Source organism: Lagopus leucura, unplaced genomic scaffold (genome assembly GCF_019238085.1).
Source record: "Lagopus leucura isolate 7727_CA_CO unplaced genomic scaffold, USGS_WTPT01 Super-Scaffold_100159, whole genome shotgun sequence".
Lineage (NCBI taxonomy): Eukaryota > Metazoa > Chordata > Aves > Galliformes > Phasianidae > Lagopus > Lagopus leucura.
In genome coordinates, this window is record NW_024962335.1 from 13,428,379 (window position 1) to 13,450,570 (window position 22,192).

General features: G+C 48.8%; 1 protein-coding gene across 4 annotated transcripts; it reads left to right on the top strand.

Moving 5' to 3' along the window:
• Positions 1 to 3,588: 3,588 nt before the first annotated feature.
• On the top strand, positions 3,589 to 12,979 carry C1QTNF6 (C1q and TNF related 6). Of its 4 annotated transcripts, none has more exons than XM_042890527.1 (4): positions 3,589 to 3,801; positions 6,728 to 6,923; positions 8,545 to 8,782; positions 9,927 to 12,979. In XM_042890527.1, exons 3-4 carry the CDS (start codon positions 8,551 to 8,553, stop codon positions 10,472 to 10,474), a joined length of 780 nt encoding a protein of 259 aa, XP_042746461.1. In that variant the 5' UTR covers positions 3,589 to 3,801; positions 6,728 to 6,923; positions 8,545 to 8,550; the 3' UTR covers positions 10,475 to 12,979. The 4 variants fall into 4 exon arrangements, with proteins under 4 accessions (XP_042746461.1, XP_042746462.1, XP_042746459.1 ...); XM_042890526.1 differs by lacking the exon at positions 3,589 to 3,801 and adding an exon at positions 6,496 to 6,585; XM_042890528.1 differs by lacking the exon at positions 6,728 to 6,923.
• Positions 12,980 to 22,192: the final 9,213 nt, after the last annotated feature.

The window sequence follows — 22,192 nt, forward strand, 5'->3', positions numbered from 1 at the left end:
TGCAAAGTATTCTCATCGATTAAAGGCTGTTGGGAATGACGAAGGTTACCCCTCTGCCTCCCACCACCAGCCTCTCAGCTCAGCTCCTCCTCCCTCCTGGTGAATTCTCAGCTTTCTCTGTGACAACAGTGCTAATCCAGTTACCCTTCTGATCCTCCTAAGGACAGCGAGGTTGTTTCTGGGCACCCCAGGGGCCACAGGGACTGTGCGCAGTGAAATGATGGCCGAGTTCAGGAGGATTTGTTCCAGTCAGATGTGGAAATGGATTTTTCTATTCTGGGTGCAGAGGCACGGAGATAAGGGCTCCAACAAGCACTGTGCCGCACAAAGGTTTTTATTCTCATCACGTAGAGATTGGAGCTGCAGGACTAGAAAGGGCCGCAGTGATTTCAGCAGTGTTGTGCAATGCCTCTCCCAGCAAATGTTTGATCACAGAGAAGGGTGTACGAGCTGCAGGGAGCCCACCCTGCTGAGAGTTCGTGTGCACACGTCAGAGAGCAGATACTGAGAGCCATATGCATGCGATGTGTTTGCGTGCATGCAAACGAGTATTTACGTGGCTGCACGTGTGGGTATGTGTGAATGCGTGCATATATATTCACGTCTGTGGGTGCTTTAATCCATGCATTATCTGTGAGTGTATGAGACAAAATTTGGATGAATGCGTGCCCAAGCACAATTTTGCAATCCTAACTGAGGCACAGGGCAGCTTTGGACCCATTAACAGAAAAGGCAGGGTGCTAAGGGGAAGAAGTCCTGCAGCAAGGCAAGGGGGTGAGTTTCCAGTTTGTTACCAGTGCAGCCCACACTTTAATGTAATTGGAAGCTGTTGTTAGGGAGCCAGTGTATTTATAATCAGCAAGGTAATGCAGTGGCTCAGCTCAGCTCAGGCAAGCACAGTAGTGTCCACTTTCTGCTTCAGCTGCTACACAGGACTCTGGAACAAGGGAGTGTGGAGAGGGGTCAGGAAGCAGTTAACCAGTTGTTATAGGGGAAATAGGGGAGCCAGGGAGATCAAGAAATGGAAATACCCGTGAAAAGAAGACGCTTCTGCATCTCTTGAGGATGCAACGGAGAACCAAAATGCTTTATCTGCTCGAACGAGTGGAAAATATGCAAATATTTGCTCATGAAAACTTGGTGTGCTTTGCCTTCCCAAGCATAAAATATGCAAACGTCACGCAGCACACAGCCAGCTCACTCAGATCTCTCACTCAGTGTGTCATGCACAAACACACACACTGGGATGTCAGCGCAGCCAGCTGTGGCATGTCCCTCTCTAACATGACAAAAGAGGACATGCAGGGATGAAATATATATACCTTGACTCATGTGTAGTGTGTGCACAACACAGACATTTCATCTGTGCCCTCTCATGGCTCTTCCAGCTGGCCGAGGAGAGCCCAGCACCCAAACCTGCTGCCACTCACTGGGATGTTATCCCCAGCCACTTTCCGTGTGTCTTTTGGGGACACACAGTCCTGGGTCCCCAAGCTGAGCCCCCCAGAGATCTGTTACTGAAAAAGCATGGTGCTTTGCTGCATTGCTGTGTTAAGAAGCCTGTGCCCTTGCCCTCTGCCTGGAGGCTGAAGTAATCACAGAATCACAGAATGGTAGGGTTGGAAGGAACCTCTGGAGATCATCTGCCCAGGGAGTTGGTGGAGTTCCCTGGAGGTGTTCCAGAACCATGTGGATGTGGCATTGAGGGACACTGTCAGTGGGCATGGTGGGCATGGGCTGACAGGTTGGCTAGGTGATCATAAAGGTCTTTTCCAGCCTTAATGGTTCTGTGATTCTATGATCTAGTCCAATCCCCCTGCTAAAGCAGGTTCCCTACAGCAGGTTACCCAGGAAAACATCCTCAATAGGTCCTGAAGGTCCTGAATATCTCCAGAGAAGCAGACTCCCACCATTAGATATTTATAAGCATTGATATAACTCCCTCTCAGCTTCGTCTTCCCACGGCTCTCAGCCTTTCCCAGGCCCTTCATCATCTTGGTGGCCCTCCACTGGGCTCTCTCTAGAAGTTCCCCGTCTTTCTTCATGTGGGGAGCCCAGAACTGGACACAACACTCCAGATTTGGCCTCAGCAAGGCAGAGAAGCAGGAGAGGATCCCCTTCATTTATGCTCTTTCTAAATGTACCCCACGATAGAATTTGCTTTCTTGGCCATAAGGGAACACTGTTGACTCACAGTCTTGTGATGGACCAAATTACCAGAGAACATGGCAGGACTCTGCTGACCAGATTTAGGACCAGTACAGGACATGGACACTAAGCAATGGTGGAAACAGTTTCAGACCCCTGGCATAAGGCTGGTTCCATACCCATGGTAGGCAGGAGGGCTCCTAAGGAGGAGTGACAAAAGAAAACAAGTTGCAAGGTGAACAGTTCTCCTAGCTGCTCCTCAGCCACGTGGCATTTAAACAACACACACACACACAAAAAAAAAAAAAAAAGACAGTGCAGCAGCTTTGGCAGGCCTTGATGTCTGTGTGAGGAAGCCCAGGCCGCCACGCTAACAGAGCAGCCCCAGCAGGAATTGCTGCTGGCAGAAGTGCCCTCACACGCTGCGGCTGCCTGCGTAAGGCCAAGGAACGTGTCATTGCTTTCTGAGCCAGGCCCTGCTTGAGCAGCAGCTATGAGTGAAATGCAGCCACGCAGATAGCTTCTAGCAAGCCTGCACATCCTCAGCTGTCCCTGCCAAAGGGTTTCACGGCAGGAGGCAGTGCTCCTGGTGAGCAGGGATTGGCTGATGCACAAGCCCGCAGGCTGGGCAAGGTTTGTTTTCCCATCCCGCTCTGCAGTTAGGCCTGCGATGATCAGGGATCCAGAGAACACAGAGGGCATGCTGGTGTTGTGGGGTGACTCGGGAGCGCCCCAAAGCACTGCAGCATGGAAACTCACTGTTACCTCTGTTAACAGTGATAGGACAAGGGGGAATAGTTTTAAAGCAAGACAGGGGAGGTTTAGGTTAGATTTTAGGAGGAAGTTTTTCACACAGAAGTGGTGACGCACTGGAACAGGTTGCCCAAGGAGGCTGTGGATGCCCCATATCTGGAGGCATGCAAGGCCAGGCTGGATGTGGCTCTGGGCAGCCTGGTCTGGTGATTGGTGACCCTGCACATAGCAGAGGGTTGAAACTAGATGATCATTGTGGTCCTTTTCAACCCAGGCTGTTCCATGATTCTATGATTATCCTTCTGTACTGCAAGTTTCTCCTCCCCATCTGCAGGCACTGAACATCCCACCTCTGTCTGTGCCTCACTCTCCACTTCTGGAAAATGAGACGGATAATGGAGGAAGAGTCAGCACAATGTTTCTTTCTGGGATCAATACGAGGGCCACCACCAGAGTTGAGCAGTGATGGAGAGGAGCTGAGCACAGAGCCACGCTGCTCACTGGTCCCGTGCTCTTGGAGCATGTGCTCTCCCTTCCTAAGGGCAGCAGAGGCAGTAGCCAGGAGCAGGAACTTTGCTTCCAGAAAGGATCAGCTGTTTTGCTGAGCAAAGCGTGAGGCGGGTGGAAGGAAGGAGGGAGGGAGCGTGAGCCAAGCCTGACACGGGGCAGCGTGGGGGGGGAGGCACTCACCAAGGCCTCCGAGGCAGGATGGAAAGGACGATAATTACATAAGAGCACTTGGCGAGCATCTGGCTGGAGTCAGCTGGGCCCCGCCAGCTCTCCCTCCCTCCCTCCTTCCATCCTTCCCTCCCTCGCTCCCTTCCTCCCTGCACTGCTAACCAGGAGCAGCTGAGGATACACCAAACCCAACGCGGGACTCCTCTGCGGAGGGGCACGGAGGTAAGAGCTGTTCTGCTTCCCCTTCCTGCTTGTGCTGCTCTAGGGGAGCAGGGGAAGAGAGATGGGGAAGGGGAAAACTGCCCTTCTCCAGGGGAAGCAGCCTAGAAGGAGAATAGAAGGGGCTGCTCCTCTGCCTCTTGATGCTGACAATGCCTTTTCTCCAGAGGGTTGACATATGGAAGAGATGCACGGTAGTGTTTGTGGGTAGATGTGTGCATGGGCAGCAGGGCAGGGGGTCCATATGCAGGAGGAGCTGAGCTGTACACAGGGGGTGGGAAGGGGAGTAAACAGCAAGGAGCTTCCTTCCTTCGGTGCTTGTGGCAGATAGGGTTAATAGGATGTGGGGAGTGGCTGAGGGAGGGCCAGGCTTACCCCCTGCCCCGTCCTTTGTGGAGAAGGTTGCAGGAGAAGGGAGGAAATGCAGGAGGAGGAAGCAGCTGCTTTTGAGCAAGGGTTGCTGTTGTCCAATCTGGCCAGAGCTTCCCTGGGCTGCCTCCAAGGCAGTGTGTGAGGAGAGAGCTGGAGGACAGCTGAGCACACACACATGGTGCCTGCAGGTTGGGCTACGCTCAGCAGTGTGCCTGGCATGTGGACAGAGGAGAGTGCTCTCAAAACCCATACACTGGAGCAGTTGGCCACACAAGCCAGAACCTCTTGGAAAAGTGTCTGCACCAGCAAAACAGTGGTAGTGCAGCCCACTGCTTTCAGAGAGAAGTGCAATATCGCCCCGACAAAGGTGTTTTTATTGGCATTAACTGCTGCCTAGTAGGGTGATACTACCAGAGCAAGTCTTGGAATCAGAATTGTTTGAGTTCTAAGGGATCTTTAAAGGTCATCTAGTCCAATTCCCCTGCAATGAATAGGAACACCCACAGCTTGATCAGGGTGTTCAGAGCCCCTCCAGCCTGACCTCGGATGTCTTCAAGGATGGGACATCCATCACCTCTCTGGCCAACCTGTCCCAGTGCTTCACTACCCCTTACTGTAAACAACTTCTTCCTTACACACAATCTAAATGTTCCCTCTTTTAGTACAAAACCATTTCCCCTTGTCTTTGTTTGCTGGCTCCTTGAGTGTCTCAGTTCAGTTTTGGAAAGACATTAGGTACAAAGTCCTGCTCACAGACAAGAACATGGCAGGGGCCTTTCCAACAGGGTGCTCAGGTAGGAACTAGATGATCTTTAAGGTCTCTTCCAACCCAAGCCATTCTATAATTCTGTGATTCTCCATGAAGAACATTTGCTAGTTTGTGAGCAAATCAATGTGCAGATGGAGAGGTGGGAGGGGAATGGGGGAAAACACCTTCCTTCTGCCTGCTCTGTTGGAAAGGCAGAGATAAGGCAGAGGTGAAGCAGGGAGCTGCAAAAAGGGGGAGTGTCATTTCCAAGTCATGCTTGGAAATGAGGCAGGCGGGGAAATCTGAGAGAGAGGGGAGTGACTCCATCCTGGGAGCTCATGAACAGGGCAGTGAGTGCCGTGGGGCTCCTCTGGTCATGGATGGACGTTTGTTTGCTCTGTGCTCGTTAAGTTGCAGGCTGACAGACAGCCCAAGAGTATCTCCAGCCCTCCCAGCCCCCTCCTTCCCATCCCCCCAGTTCACAGCACATATTTTCCCAGACTTTTCCGTTTGCTCCTCCAATGGTGCTGGGGTCCTGCCAAGCGCCAGCCACTCTCTGGGAAGCGAGGGCCTCCCATTCCCAAACCGCATAACTGGGAGAAGTAAAACAAAACCAAAAACAAATATCCAAGAACACATAGACACGCACAAAACCCTTTTCCCTGCAGAAATGTGGGAGTTTTCTCCAGATTCGCTTGGCAAATGTACAGTGCTGACTTGCCACTTTGGGCCCCTGCAGAAAGGATTACTGCCCATCCTTCCTCCTGCCACATATATGCACTCTTATAGGGTATAAAATCTTAAATCCACCTTTGCCACAGCATAGGAACCCTAAAGTCTTCCTTCCTCCAAACTCCCAGTGCAGCCACACAGCTCTCACCCAAAGGGCACAAGGAGATCACCTGGCACCAGGCTGGGGCAGAGACCACTACCATGATTTGCTGCAGAGCCTCAGCTTTGGCAAGCAGCAACAGAGCTGAGCTTGGCACCAGCACATCCCTGCCACGCAAACCTCTCTGCCCAGGATGTGACCTTTCCGTGACACGTGCCCAAGTGTGAGACTTGGGGCTCTGCCTCGGGAAGGATGACCAGAGAGGAAAAAAGACGGTGCCTCTCCCAGTTGGCAAATGAGCCTGCTAGAAAAAGCATGACTGGGGTGAGAAACTGCAGTGATGCACAAAGAGGAACCATGCAGAAAAGAATGAAAGATGAAGTTTGGGAGAAAGCGTGGGCTGTCAGGTAAAAGGTTGAGGAGGGCTAACATAGAGGTTCGGCAGACAGGGAAGAATCCTGCACCATCGCACCCCAAGATGCTTGGTGTGAGATGCTCCCCTTCTGCCTTACCCACCCTTTTCAGAGAGTGCAATCCATTCCAGAAGACAAAAGGCAGGGGAGGAAAAAAAGGGAAACGAACCACCTAGGAAAGGGTTAAGAGGCACTGCTACCCAAGTCAGTCTGCAATGTGCCCAAAGCCAGGGAGGGAAAAGGAGGGGGAGGAGAGGGGAGGGAGTAGGTCCAATCCCAGACCATGCACCCTGCCAGCACTCAAAAGCCACTGCCAAGCGCAGGCTCTTAAAGCCATGGGTCCCGAGGCTGGCTTTACAGGCAGAGGGCAGCCAGCAAGCAGGGGGGCTGGAGAGCACAGCAGGAAGGCTTCGGCACCCAGGGTGAGCTGCACTGGGGTGTGGGCAGAAGCAGGGTGGGCAGCAGCTGAGTGGGGAGTGTCTGAGCATGCTTGCATGTCTGTCTTTAGCATACACAACTTGTCTGAAAGCTGCCTGCTCTGCTCTGCTTGCTCTCTCTCTCCAGTGCAGCAACTCTACTCCAGACCTTTTGCAAGAGTCAGTCATCCCTTTAGGTGAGGTGCTGGGGTTTTGCTCTCCTCCTGTGACAGAAGGGAAGCGAGGAGCTGAGACGCTACTGAGCACTGGGACAGGAATTGGAAGATCTCTGGAAAATGCTTCCCAGAGAGGTGGTGGATGCCCTGTCCCTGTAGGCATTCAAGGTCAGTCTGGAGAGACTCTGAGTACCTTTATCTGCCTGTAGGTGTCCCTGTTCATTGCAGGGGAGTTGGATCAGATGACTTTTAAGGGTTCCTTCCAACTCAAATAATTCTATGATTCTGTGGTGGGGGGCCAAGGAACACAGTGGGATGAGATACGGTGTTAGAGAAAAGAGTCTGGAGTGAAGTCTTTGTGCAGGGAGACATGGGTCTGACTCCTGCTGGGATATTGAGTTAACTTTGTGAATAGCTGACAGCTACTTACTGGAGATCTGGACAAGTTTTTCACAGCTGTCCTCACAGATTCAGCATCCTATTGGAGTGTGCTTTTGCTGAAGGAGCTGTGTGGTTTTCTGCACCAAGCTGAGTGGTGCGGTTGATACGGTGGAAGGAAGGGATGCCATTCAGAGGGACCTCGACAGGCTGGAGGGCTGGGCTCGGGTAAACCTGATGAGGTTCAACACGGCAAAGTGCAAGGTTTTGCATTTGGGCTGGAAGAACCCCAGGCACCTGTACAGGCTGGGAGGAGTGGTCCTTGAGAGCAGCTCGGCAGAGAAGGACCTGGGGGTCCTGATGGACGAGAGACTGAACATGAGCCAGCAGTGCGCTCTGGCAGCTCGAAAGGCAAATGGGATCCTGGGCTCCATCAGGAGAGGGGTGGCCAGCAGGGACAGGGAGGTGATTGTCCCTCTCTACTCGGCTCTTGTGAGGCCCCATCTGGAGTACTGTGTCCAGGTGTGGAGCCCTCAGTACAAGAAAGACATAGAGATTTTGGAAAGGGTCCAGAGGAGGGCGACTAAGATGATCAGGGGGCTGGAGCACCTCCCCTATGAGGACAGGCTGAGGGATTTGGGCTTGTTCAGCCTGGAGAAGAGAAGGCTGCGGGGTGACCTCATTGCAGCCTATCAATACCTGAAGGGAACCTACACCCAGGAGGGGAGTAAACTCTTCAAAAGGGCTGATAACAGCAGGACTAGGGGAAATGGTTTTAAGTTGAAGGAGGGAAGATTTAGGTTGGATGTTAGGGGAAGTTCTTTACTAGGAGAGTGGTTAGGCCCTGGAACGGGCTGCCCAGAGAGGTTGTGGATGCCCCGTCCTTGGACGTGTTTAAGGCCAGGTTGGACGGGGTCCTGGGCAACCTGATCTAAATGTGTATGTTTGGTGGCCCTGCTAGGCAGGGGGGTTGGAACTACGTGATCCTTGGGGTCCCTTCCAACCCGGGTGATTCTGTGATTCTGTGATCTGTGATTCTGTGATTCTTTCTCTATCCCAGCCTGGCAGCTTTGAGTGGCTCCAGTGGTTTGCCAGCTGGGATGAGTGGCTCCAGTGGTTTGCCTAGTGACAGGCTTTGAGGCTCAAGCCTTCCATCAGGGCTAGCAGCCAATCTTTGTTGGTCTGGGCTGAAGGGTGTGGGGCATCCTCCTGGGGCCATGTGCTTGCTACACAGATTGCAGCCTTGAGTCTCCAGAGACACCAAGCATGTATCTCCCTCACAGGACAGTGCAATTCTGTCCCATCACTGGCTCCAGCCGCCAAGATTTATTGTTTCTTGCTGATCTCTGCTCTATCCCCCATGTCCTTCTCTTCTTATGCTTAACTCTGGCACTTTTTCATATCTTCCCAGGTCACCATGGACATAATTTACCTACGCACACCCCTGGCCTTCCTCCTTCTTCCTCTTGTTGTGCTTGGGGCACCCACTGATGAACACCAGCTCACAGAACCTGCCCCTGGTGCTTGCAGGCGCTGCTGTGACCCACCAGACTCTTCTGCAGATGCCCCACCACCGACTTCAAGCCACCACCATCTGCCCTACCCAATGCCAGAGATCCGTCCCTATATCAATATCACTATACTGAAGGGTGAGTGCTCATCTTGGCCCCAAAGTGCCAAGACCAGTTAACCTAGAACACATGGGGAAACAAAGCTGAAATCTGGGAGGCTAGAAATTCTGCTGGAGGCTGCTCTGACCTTCACTTTCTCTATACACAAAAAGTGAGTTCTGGTGCTCTTCTCGATGTTTTTATGTCTGCCAAAACCTGTGACAAGCAACACACCAACACCACTTTGGAAGGAGGAACACTTTACCAACAGGGTAGAGCTGCAGTATTAATTACAGAGGATGCCCAAATCATATTGATGTTGTCAAAGTACCAGCCCTCTAACCTACACTGCATCACTCATAAAGTTCAGCTTGGATCTTTTCCCACTGACCAGTTGAGTTTGGACACTGTCTCTTCAACCTCACTCCTTGTTCCTCTCTAGTCATATTCTCCTACATATACTAGCACTTCTCCACAGTCATCTTGTATGCAGTCATCTTGTATGCCCAAACCAGTGACAGCAGCATCATGAGCCAGATGCTGCAGAGCCAGAGCCTCATGCTGGATCTTCAGGAAAATGATGAGGTCTGGGTGAGGCTCTACAAGCGGGAGCAGGAGAATGCCATTTATAGTGATAATGTTGATGTGTACATCACCTTCAGCAGGTATCTGGTCAAGCCAAGCCTTGACTAATTGTCTCTGCTCCCTTCCAAAGCCTCTCTGGCCTTCTTCCTCTCTCTTTTTATTGCCCATAACCACTTTTCCAGCCTGTAGCAAGAGCAGTATGTAGATAACTGGGTCCTGGAAGACGTTTGTAGGAGGACAGAGACTGCGGTGCAGGTAAGGGAGTGTGGAGGATGAAGAAGAGGCCAAGAGAAGTACTTGGCACTGTTGTTCTCCATCTTGCTCTGGAGTCTCCTAGAAGTAGGCCCTAGTGCTTCCAGCAAAGCCATACCAGGCAATGAACAAAAGGTTAGAAAGAAAAAAGACCCCAGTCACATCCATAGCTCTGTTGGCCCCTTTTCCGTAAAGCTCAATATTGTGAGCATCAAAGAGTGTTCCTTCTTCTGTGATTCCTCAGTCCTTTAGCAATCCTCTGTCTCCTCACTGGGTTTTCTCACCACTTCTTACATCTCTCCCTCTGATATCACACAGGGATTGTGTTCTCTGCTTCATCTTGTAGGAGAGAAAGGAGATCGAGGAGAGCCTGGGATGCCAGGGAAGTGGGGCAAAGAAGGGCCACGTGGAGAGCGGGGTGCCCAGGGCCAGAAAGGGAGCAAAGGACAGATGGGCACAGCAGGTGATCCCTGCAAGCACCAGTATGCTGCATTCTCTGTTGGCCGCAGGAAAGCACTGCACAGCAGCGAGGGCTTCCAGGTCTTGATCTTTGACACCGTCTTTGTCAACCTCTACAGTCACTTCGACATGTTCAATGGCAAGTTCTACTGCTCTGTAGCTGGCCTTTACTATTTCAGCCTCAACGTCCACACCTGGAACTTCAAGGAGACCTACATGCACATCATGCGCAACGAAGAAGAGACAGTCATCTTGTATGCCCAGCCAAGTGACCGCAGCATCATGCAGAGCCAGAGCCTCATGCTGGATCTTCAGGAAAATGATGAGATCTGGGTGAGGCTCTACAAGCGGGAGCGAGAGAATGCCATTTACAGTGATGATGTTGATGTGTACATCACCTTCAGTGGGTATCTGGTCAAGCCAAGCCTTGACTAATTGTCTCTCCTCCCTTCCAAAGCCTCTCTGGCCTTCTTCCTCTCTCTCTCTCTCTCTTTTATTGCCCGTAACCACTGCAAATCTCTTAGAAATGGGCCTGTGAAGTCTCAGGCATTGAGTGTGAAACTTGCTGCTCTTATTCCCACCTCACGCCCTCTAGCAGCCAGGCCTATAGCTGTGCATTTACAGCATGACACTATCATCTCTCATACCTCACCTCATGACCTAGCTTAAGTGATTGGCTTGTTCTAAATCCATGAGCAGGATGTGGCTGGCTTGTAGGGTCCTAAAGTGGGAGGAAAACTAAGATGTTGTTCCTGGAGATGTGTCCTTCCTTGAGATTTCCTACACAAAGGACTCCCATAGAAAGGTCTGGAAATTCCTTGTTGCCCAGGTGCATGCTGGCTTCTTTCTGTCCCTGCAACGTGGCCCTAATGCCAGCACTCACACCTGTAGCTTTGAGAGTGGACTGGGGTCTACTGGCCTTCTTTAGAACAGAGGAAGAGGTAGGAGTGGTGGGAGATGATACTGTCTTTCCAAAAAAAGGTCTGTTGGCCTTTCTGTTATGTCATTGACTTTCCATAGACACCATTGTGGTGTCTATGGATCCTGTGGTCCTTCCCCAAGCTGGCTGTAAAACTGTGGCACAGGGGGACAGTCCTCCACTGTGCCAGCTCTAGCTCTTCTGGGAGGTACCAGGCTGGACATTCAGCCAAATAATTCAGAGATATCTGCTGTTGAATGAGTAGAACCCACCACTCTGTTCCCATTAAACCACAAGCACAGGATGAGAGACAACCCTATAAACCATTCTCCCAAACCTGCTGGGGTGCCACTTGGTCTCGGTTCCCCAGCTGTGGGAAGCCAGCCCAGTCCAGAAAGGGCTTTCCCTTTCCCAAGTGCATTTTGGTGAACTCGATTCTGCTCACTTCTGTGACAGAGATGCACCTTGGTACCAATGGCATGGCCCTGGCTCCTGCATGCTATTATGTCATTCTTCCTGAAGGTGGTTCTCTCACATTGGTGTTGAGAGACTGCTGTTTCACAACATGAGCTCTAGGGAGCTGTAGGTTGCAAGGCCAATTGCAGTTAAACCACAGTTTCCAGCCCTGGATGAGTTGGCATCTCTTTGCTCGTGTGATGGAAAAAAACTAGAGGCAAAACAGCGGTGTGAAAGGAAGCAAGACTTAAGCAACTCGACCCATATTAAAAGCATGTGTTGTGTGCCTTTTTCTGGCAATCTCATTAGAGCAACTGAGAAAAACGTATGACTAAAACAAATCCTTGCTCTCCTTGTCAGGTCAGAGATGTTGCAGTGGGAAACGATGCCAGTGGTGGGATATTAGGGTACCATTTATACTGGCTTCACACTGGCCTCATTCACATCCCTCTGGGGATGTGAGGCTGACTCAGCACTTTGGGAAAATCACTTCCATGTGTTGTGATGCTGCCACAAACAGCAGAGCCAAGAGTTGTCTCTTTTTTGAGTCTCAGGACAAGCAGGAAAAACTGTATTTCTCTGCTGCCCATCATTGATAATGAAGTCTTCTGACTTATGTTTCCGCAGTCTCATGATTAGCCATGTCTATAGTACTGGGACTATGAGAGAGCTCCATTGGAGATACAAATCAAATTATTATATTAGTTCTTGATCAGGTACACTCAGCCCAGGACGGCAAAGGTGCAGGAACACAGGTTAACTATTGAAAATGCTTGAGAGAATTGCAGGACATTTTCTCTCTTGCCCTGCTTACTTACCCTCCCTGTTCTCCTAAGGAAGCTGTGCAGACTGGAATGAATTTCAGGCACTTTCTGGCCCCTGATCCTCTTTGCCGTTGTCACTGATGCAAGGTGTATAAAAAAAAGGTTTCGCTGAGGTGAAGCTTTTCCAGGGAACCACATGATGACAAGATCATGGGAATGGAAGGAAACTGGGCTTCTTCCTCTCCCTTAGTAGGAGAAGTGTATGGAACTGCTCAGAGACAGGATTACAGGCAGCAGAAAGGAAGAAGCATGCTGAAAGTGATGCTCAGGTCTGAATCCCTTTCCGTCTTCCTAAGCCACAGGCTGCAAACCCAGGTATTGTGTATTTACAGTGTATAGTGCCCCATGTCTTCCTGAAGAGAAGCAAGCACTGAATAACACTGAATATCTCCAAAAACAAGCTTCTATTTTCCTCCTTTTCTGATTGTTTTTTTTTTAATTCCAGTGGTAGATCTCATGTGTTACTCAAGAGCATCCAGATGGTGCTTGATGCATGTGGTAGAGGAAGACAGGTGGGCCAAAGGATATGTTTAACAGGCTTCTTGGTGCTAAACAAGATGGCAATCCCTTGGTGCTAAATAAGTTTTCAGTTTTGGTTGCTTTCTGGAAGGTATAATAGGCTGAGTTGTAAAGTACTGTGGAATTAATGGTGCTTTATGTTACAGAAACAAACTCTGAGAACCTTTGTGTGTGTATATATATATATATATATAATTTCATTGATATTAAACTTTTTTTCCTTGGTTGTTTTGCACTTACATCTGTTTTTTTCTTCCCTGTCTATCCATTCTACCTCCAATTATAGCTAAACAGTGCAATAAAATAGATATTGTTCTGAAAGAAACAGGTACAAAGTCTAATTCAGCTGTGAAACTTCCTTAGGAAATCCTTGGCAATCCCTTTCTGTTTCCTTAAAGACAGTTGCTTTCACAGACACTTTCAGTTATGACAGCTCTCTTCTCTCTCCTGGGATAGCTTTAAGCAAATTCAGGGCAGAATGCTTTGAAAATAACCCAAGAAAAGGATTAGAAAAGAATTAGGATTAATCTTCAAGCACTTAACTAATTCTACTGAGAAAGGCTGGACCAAGGCTGGACTTTTCCAGAGGGGATCGGCTTCTTTGTCTTGTTTCAATTTTGGTACATCCTTCCATCAGGCATATAGTAAGCATGATAAGAGTGTGTTCTCTCTGTGGTGTTTGTTTTCTCTGCCAAGAGGTAAAAGCCAGGATGTGCAGGCAATGGGGACATTAAACTTTTGACTAGACATCTGTCTAGTGAGGCTCCAGATTCAATCTGGACACCTATTTTGGAAGACCTGAGCCTAACACAAAGATTCAGATCAGAGGTGAAAAGACAAGTGACAACTGCACATAAGCTTGGGGAAAACGTTGAAATTGAAGGTTAGCGGGTGGGAAGATTTGGAGTCTTGAATGGAAGATCTAGGAGGGATAGAGTCCCAGGGAGGGAGATGACTCTTATAGGAGGTCTCAGTACAGGTAGAAGAGGTAAAATAGTCCTTGGGGTTTGAACTGGTTGGACAAACACTCCTGATTAGGTAGAGAAATAGGCAAGAAAACAAGAGCAGATGCCCATATAGGAGCTTCTGTTTTGAGATTCATTCATCTTCAAATAGCTTCTGCTGTGGTTTGACATGTACCAGATGCTCCATTTGGCAAGGGGTGGAAAACATAACCATATGCCTTACAGGTCTCTTTGGTCCTGTGTCAGGCCCAGAGTTTGGGCTGTGTGTATGCTAGTGAACGTGACACTTTGTCAGACCCGAGACAGACTTTTTTTCATCGTTTCTTATTTACTTCTGAGAAGTGTATCCTCAGGAAATGCCAGGGTTGTGCTTGTGCGTGCTCCTGGCCCCTTGAGGTAAGATGCTGGTAGATTGGAGGTGCTTCTGTCGCACTTGAAAATACGTGGATCAAGGGAGGAGGGGAAATGTGCAGTCAAACCTTTTAGAAAAGCTTTCTGCGATTCAGTCCTTCAGCCTGTCCACTTGGAGAGAAGAATGCTGTCTGAACAATCTGTTCAGCTCAATTCTTCAAGGCTATAATAGGTGCACCACTGGCAGAGTCTGAGGCCCATGCCATCCATCATACCATGGTTTGACTGGGGAGCTGACATAGGTGAGACTTCAGCTCAAGCAATCTGGACCCTGCAGTACTGTAGGGAGAACAGTTCTAAAGTTGGAGACATCTCTGTATCAGTGGATACAGCCATGCCCTGAAGGCCATGAGACCTCCAGTCATGCCATTCACCCCCAGTGCTGTGTTCTCCATGCAGGGTAGCTGCTTTGCAACATGTGAGCCATGTGATGGCCAGCACCTCTCTCTTAGGTGAAGCAAGAAGCATGTTATGGGGTGGGAACCTCTCTTCTTCCCTGAAGGAGAGAATTCCAAGCCCTGTTGCAAAGAGCTCCATTGCTTTGTTTCTTGTTTCTGCAAAGCATAGAATTGAATTGTACAATCACAGAATGGCTTGGTTTGGAGGGAACCTTTAAAGATCGTGTAGTTCCAACTCTCGTGCCATGGGCACAGGCATCTTCCCAGATGACGTTTGATCAAGTTTCTAAACTTCCCAACCCACCTGTTCCCTTGGGAAGGAGCATCCACGACTTCTCTGGGCAACCTGTCCCTCTATCTAACCACACTCATATTAAAAAATCTCTTCTGTATGTCAGGCTTGAGATGTGAGCCCATGAAAATCTTATGAAGGTATCTTCCACGAAGTTGGCCCTTTAAACTGGTTTCCTGTGGGTTTGTGGTCTTGAAGGTATGAAGGGGGAGGATAGAGGAGAGAGAAGGTAAAGGGCAGGAGATGGTTCTGTCACGGAGAGAGGAAGTGCATGTCAGAGCCAGCTCAGGAGAATGCAATCATTTCTTGTTCTGTGGTAACTGTGGGAAAAGGTAAGAGAGGACCAGGGCAAGAAAAGGGGAATGAAAGGCCAAAAGGGTGGAATAGAGTTAGTACTTGAGTGGGAGGCCCAGAAGGAGTCCATCAGCTCTGCAGCAGAAGCCCACATGGACACAAGTGTGAGTGCTTGCACCCCAAGCACCATGGGAGAGTCATGGGGAAAGTCTCAAGCATCCCCTTGAGCCTCAGCTTAGCTTCCAGCTGCAGCGCAGGATCTGCCGCATACTGGGGATTTCTGTACCACTTTGGAGGCTCTCTAACATAGCTCCAGGCTGCTCTCATTCCCAAACCAGCCAGATAACCAGCTTCATTCACACCTCAGTCTTGTGGGCGAGTTTTCCACAATGGTTAAACGGGCGTTCACTGGGCCAAGCAAGGCTTCAGAGGCCATCTCAGAGCTGTGCTCTGTTGTCACACCCACACATGTGTACACACACACATACCAACCCCATATGGACATCTCTTGCCTTCCTGCCAACGGAAACCATTGCCCTTTGCAAGCCCAGCTCACTTTGAAGATGCTATCAGAAGGTGGGTAGAGAGGGGCTGAGGAACCAGCCTCTTCTGTACAAGTACCGCTCCCATTGATGCATGTCTCCTCCACTCCCACAAGACTCTGCGATCTCTCTCTTCAGTTATACCTACCACTGTGAGGAACAGGCAGAAGGTCCCACTCAAAGGCTTCTGACCATTACTTAACCCACAGGCCAGTTCAACCTCTTGAGTTTGTGTCACCCAATTCACAAATGACCAGGGAACTATTGCAGAATCTCATGCCTTTTCGTATGCGGTTTCACAGCAGCTAAGATGGGAGGGAGCAGGATGGAGAGCAGATAGGTCCAAAAATTTAAGGGGCAGTGGGCTGCCCATCTGCATGCAAGGCTGGAAACCCAGCACTGGATGAGCGGTGTTGGCTTTTGATTCATGCTAACCTACTTGCAGCCATGCCTACAAGAAGCAAGGCTTGTCTGCATCAACCTCAAAGCTGTTAATATGCCTCAACGACCACAGAACCCAGAAAACATAAGCATGGTCTAAACCTCACAGGTTGCCACTGAGGACTGTTGCAATTCTTCAAAGAAGCCAGGGGTGGGAAACACCCATCAAAATAGAAGGAGGGCAGCAGGTCTCTTGCCTCACTGAAGCTCATCACACAGGCACAATTTTCACTAACCTGGTTCCCTGCTCTAAAGCCCTGAACACACTCTGGGTGTTTCACAGAATAATGTCCTAAGGCAAGACTTGGGCCAAGCACCTTCAAAGGATGGGGTCTCTCTGTTCTTCTGCCCTTTCCCAGCCTTCTTTACACATGGTCCAACGTGGTGATGTGAGGGAAAAGAGAATCACTGAGTCATAAAATCATTATGTTTGGAAAGACCACTAAGATCATCTTGTGCAACTGTCAGCCCATCCCCACCGTGACCACTAGCCACGTGCCTCAGTGTCACATCCACATGGTTTTTGAAAGAAGGAGCAAAGGAACCTTTGGGTGTAGCTATAAAAATGGGTAAACATTTCATGGGATGCCTGAGGCTCACTACCTGAGGCTCACACACGCTTTTGTTGGCTCACGGCACCCTCCCATTCACTTCCCACCCTGACACACACACACTTTTTTTCCCATGCGTCCTTGATTCTTCTTGTGAAGCAGTGGAATGGAGCAGATCACTAGAAAGGATGGAAGCCCAGCCCTGCCTGTGCAGCCACAGGTAGTAACAAGCATATCTTTTGGGTTATGGACCCACACACCACTCCACACACGGTCCAAAACACTCCCCAAATCCTCTCCACATGCTGACTCCCGCTTCTTTTCATTTGGGGTTGGAACTAAATGACCTGCTCTGAAAGTCCCTTTCAGCCGAAGCCATTCTATGATTCTGTGATCTACTCTGTTGGTGACACTGTTTGAGTTTCTAGAATACTTATGTAGACTTTTGCAATTGCACCACATTTTCAAGGTTATTCCCCTTTTTTTTTTTTTTTTTTTTTAATATTTCCATTTGTTCATGTACTTCAGTCTGAAGCACTCCCCTGACCCCGGGACAGCTTGCTTCTCCTCCCCCATCCACAATGCTGCCAACAGGGGCAGAACCACTGTGCTTACACTGCAATGGTCTGCAGCAGGCAGCGACTGCGGTGTGCTGGGTCAGTGGTGGGATGGGCGACGTGGACTCGAAGGAAATGAAGAGATGATCACTGCAATGCCCTCTTTTTGCTTTAGGGTGGTTTTTTTTTTCCACTTTCCTCCCCCTCTCTAAGCTCCCGTGCCTGCTTTAATCACCATTGCGGAGCGCTGTGCAGAGAGATGGCTGAGTACAAAGTGCAGGGGAAGCAGTGGGAGGGTCAGGTGAGGACTGAGAAGGGCTAGAGGAAAAGGTCAGTGACGCAAACCCAGCGCAATGGCTCTCCTTCAGCTGAGCTGCTCTGCCTTTTGTCCGCGGTGCGCTATTTCTTCTCGGCAACAATTCACACATCTGGGGACCACAGCTCCTTCCACCACCCACGCTCTTCCTCCCCCCTCATGGGGGCTGAGGCAAGGGAGGAGGAAGGAGGAGAGCTGCTGCACGGGGCTGCCAGCATCGTTTCCAAGACGGAAGGGGAATAAAAGCCTCAGAGCAGTCCTTCTCCACAGCCAGCTTCCCTCCAGGCACTGAGAACCTGCTTCTTGCAAAGAAAGAAAGTGGGGTACTTACTGATGGTTGGTCAGATAACTACATTGGCACTCCTGTCCTTGAAACATAGAAGCTATGGTGCACATTTCCTTTAGAATTCAGGTCTCACCTGTGGCTGAGGGATGGGATCCTGGTGACTGTGGACACATGCTGTCCTTGGGCTGTTTCCAGGGTAAGCATTCGAGTGGAGCCAAGCACTCGATCCCCTCTGTGTTTCTCCTGTTGGCTGCAGCTGTGTACGTGCATTTGTCGGTGTGACTGTGTGCACAGGTGCAGGTAATGGGCATTCCCCTCAAGGCCTTTTCCCCAGCCTGTTCCCAGCCATGCAGCACAGCACCCTACCCAAAGCAGCCCTCCCAGCCCAGTGCTGGCTGCAACAGCCGTCACTGCTCTTTTGAGCCGAAGAGAGCAGGAGAGTGAAACTATTAACTGCTTCAGTGTTCTGTGTACTTTTCTGCTTCTTTTGCATGACGTGTTGGAACAAAGTTCTACAGAGCCTTTCCCTTGTGTCCGTGCATACCATTCTCAGCAACCAGAATTGGAGGGAAGAGGCGTCCTGCTCTTATCCTCCTCTCAAGGAACCAATTTCCATTTTCTCTGAGATCTTCACATCCCATTTACAAATACAGGCACAAATATAGTCAATGGGGTAACAAATCCTTGGACTAGATGACCCTTGTGGTCTTTTCAACCTTAATGATTCTATAATTCTGTGATTCCACAATACTATCTATACTAACACATGCAAAACCTTCAGGCTTCTCAGAGGCCACAGAGGGGAAAAAATAGCAATTTTCACATTGCTTCTTTTTTTTTTTTTTTTTTTCCCTCCAAGTGATGATCTTGAAATGTTCACCAAGATTAGGTCAGTTGTCTCAGCATCAAGAAGAAAGCATCAACTTTTTACATGGTGTGATAGTGGTAGGACAAGGGGTAATTGCTTTGAACTAAAAGAAGGGAGATTTAGGTTAGGTGTTAGGAAGAAATTCTCTACTCAGAGGGCAGTGAGGCACTGGCACAGCTGCCCAGAGAAGCTGTGGTGCCCCATCCCTGGAGGCTCAAGGCCAGGTTGGATGGGGCCCTGGGCAGCCTGAGCTGGTGGGGGCAGCCCTGCCCATGGCAAAGAGTTGGAACTGTCGTCTTCGTGGGCTCTCCCAACCCAAGCCATTCTATGATTCCGTGAAGACCTTTCTAAGCCAGCATCCCCAGCTAGAAAATAATAGATTCTTAGTTCACCTTGTGAACTAAGTGTCACCTTAGTGTCACCTTGTCTTCTCAAGCTGCAGAGGTGCTCTGCTAGAGATGGTTTACTTCAGCCTCTCTGGGAGGAAAAGTCTGGATAAGCATGGCATCATCAAACTTATTTGAAAATAAAATAAACAATATAATTAATCCCCTTCTAACCACTTTGCAAGAGAGAGATGAAGAAAACAGAAATTCCATAGAGAAGGAAGGGAAATGAGAGGAAGCCCTGCTTATCTGAGCACCTGAGAGTTTATTCCCAAGAATCTCCTTGCAGCATCATATATTGCCCTCAAGCAATTTTGAATGTAAAATAAATCTCTGAATTTTTCTCAATTTATTATGTCTGGAAGCCATTATTTCTTCCTATTAGGCTTGCACACAAAGCCTTCCAACTTTAAATAGAGAGAGACGTAACACCTTGACAAGCTACAAAACAAAACAGGGCTTTGCATTTCCAAGCCTGTTCAACTAACAAGGTAATAATCTACCTCAAGACCAATAGCAGTCTCTGGTGCTGGATAGTAAATTGGCCAATGGAACACTTGCTAATTGTGCTTAGGTACAGATTTGTTATAACTCTGGTCTCTGAATTTGGCATTACACACCTCTAGATCATATAACTTGAGCAGATATCCTGGATGTCCTTCAGTACAGGTCTATAAGCAAGTTCACAAGGTGCTTCAGCCTTGCATCTTCAGCTTTTAATGCCAGGATGACTTTCAGGAACTATAAGTATATAGTGTCGCTTCAGACCTGGTCAACGAATACCTGTTTGTCGTGCAGGATGTAGCCTCTGTCCTGAGAATCTCAGTTCTTGAAGAAGTTGGGAAACATCCTTCAGACCCCTTTTTATGCTAAGGAAACAGAGAGAGGATGTGAGAGCTGTATAAATATGTCAGGAGTCCCATAAGTATGTCACCTTCCTTCCGCTTCACACTGATAAGCTTTCCATCGCAGGTGTCCCAGGCTAAGAACATCCACAGATGCAGATTACAGTTTAGCAGCCATTTGTCACACTGCCTCAAACACATGCTCTCCTTCCCACAGTAAGTCCATGTGCTCAGAGAAGGGCATAAGTACTGGCATTCTTTCAGGTCACTGAGCCCACGGGTGTTCTGTAGAATCACAGAATCACAGAAGGTTGGAAAAGACCTCTGAGATCATCTAGTCTAGCCATTCACCTACTTCCAATATTGACCACTAAACCATGTCCCCAAGAGCCATGAGACAGAGCATCTCATGACTGCTCCATGTTCATGTTCATGCAGATGAGTTTATGACCAACCAGGCTAAGAGTGAAACTGCTTGAAAGTAGTATGCTTCCCCTCCCATTCTTGTTTCTCTTCTCTGGGCCTGCGACCATCACCAGCAGGGAGGGAAAGTGAACACTTCCTCCCACCTACAGCCTCAGACTTGCTGCACGTGAGAGCATCTGCAAATAACTCAGCTTCGTACTACTTTTATCCATGTTCTTCCACAGCCTGCAGGACTAGAGAATTTCTGTTCTTGAACACTGTGTATTTCTTTCTATATCTGATGCCTTCTGCTATTATCAGGCAGATCTATCGGGTTGCTCTCTGTGGGACAAAAGCTGGACAAAAGTACGTGATCCCAGAACTTAAATTCCATCATTTAAGTGCTGCTCCTCTTAAACACCGTTATGTCAATTAACCTGGGGGCAGTGTCTAGTCTATAACAAAAGTGTCACTAGGGATGTTAGACTGGGGGAACAAAAACAGTTTGACGCTTTAATGCCACACCAAGGATGCCATTTTGGTACAAAGCAGAGCCTCTTGCATCCTGGTAATGTTAACAAATTTGATAAAAAGATCACTGGTACAATAAACAGTGGCTCCCTGCAGAGCCATTTTAACAGACGTTTTTCAGAGTAGAACCAAAGTTTAAGGGGAAGATAACAGCAGATACAGAGCAATGTTGTAGTTTTGAGAAGCGCTTGTATGTGCAGGGCAGGAAATTCAAAGTAAAGGTTAAGAGAGCATTATTTGGAAAGTACCAGAAATAACTTGAAGAGCGTCTAGAGATCTTCACAATATATCCTAGCCGAAAGCGAGCTTTGGTGGCCATCGGGGCCATCTCTGTCCACATCTCCATGCTTCCTGCTGAGTCTACAACCTTCCCTCCACTCAAGTTAAGAAGATCACAGGGACATGACATTGAGACGGATCTACAGAGCCCTCCACCGAGCTTGTCCTTGGTAAACTGGATGATTTCTAAACCACAAGCAAGGCATCCCAATGAGCTTGGGACCTCAGCTCCAGCTGAGAGCCAGCAAAGGGAAGTGATGTGTCTAGCCTAACCAGCTAACGAGACAATAAATAATGCCATACTTTTGCACTTCACACTTCTTCACTCTCTCTCTATTTAGTGAGAGTATTCCCCTGTCCACCCTGAAGAGTCACTCAGCAGACGTGCAACTGAAAATGAGAAGTTTCAGCAGCACTGCATTTCTCTTATGAAAGCAGAAGGGAGGCAAAAGATCAACCTGTCCCAGCCTTGAGAGCTGGAAAAAACTGACATTGCTTCTGACACACTGATCTGGCCCAAACAACACCTTTAACCAAACCCTCAACTGTGCACTTTCACCTGCTGCTTTAACTCTGCACAGCTGAGCTTATGGGTGAGCTTGCATGCCTCAGTCACTGTTATAAGGACAGGAAGGCAATCACTAGAACACCTCGCACTTATCGTTGACGGTGTGGTTTGTTTGGCTTTTTTAAATTGCAAATGGCACCATTCCTAAGAACACCAATGTAAAGGAGTTTAAAAGTGCCCAAGTCTCAGTAGTGCAGTGTCCTTAGCAGCCAAGCCTGAAAACTGTGTATCAGATAGAGTCTAGACACAGCCCCTTCTTTCTACTCCATGAAGTTGTTGTTTTAATATATTCTCAATGTGTTTCCAACAGATATTGACAGTACTAAGGCAGTCCATGCATTCATGCATGGGTATTTTCTGTTAGATGATCAGTCAGACTATTCTTCCTTCCCCCACAATTTTGGAAAAAATCAATCAGTTTCTGATTCTTGCACATTAAAACAAAAACAAAATAGCGAGGAAATCAGTGGGATTTTCTTTGCTTGATTAGCCGCACAATA

Excerpts from the sequence above, each read along its gene's own strand:
- C1QTNF6 (XM_042890525.1), top strand. The coding sequence starts at position 6,499 with ATGGGTCCCGAGGCTGGCTTTACAGGCAGAGGGCAGCCAGCAAGCAGG. Across the intron at positions 6,586-8,544 it reads GGAAGGCTTCGGCACCCAGG|GTCACCATGGACATAATTTA; the intron begins GTGAGCTGCACT and ends ATATCTTCCCAG. Across the intron at positions 8,783-9,926 it reads CAATATCACTATACTGAAGG|GAGAGAAAGGAGATCGAGGA; the intron begins GTGAGTGCTCAT and ends TTCATCTTGTAG.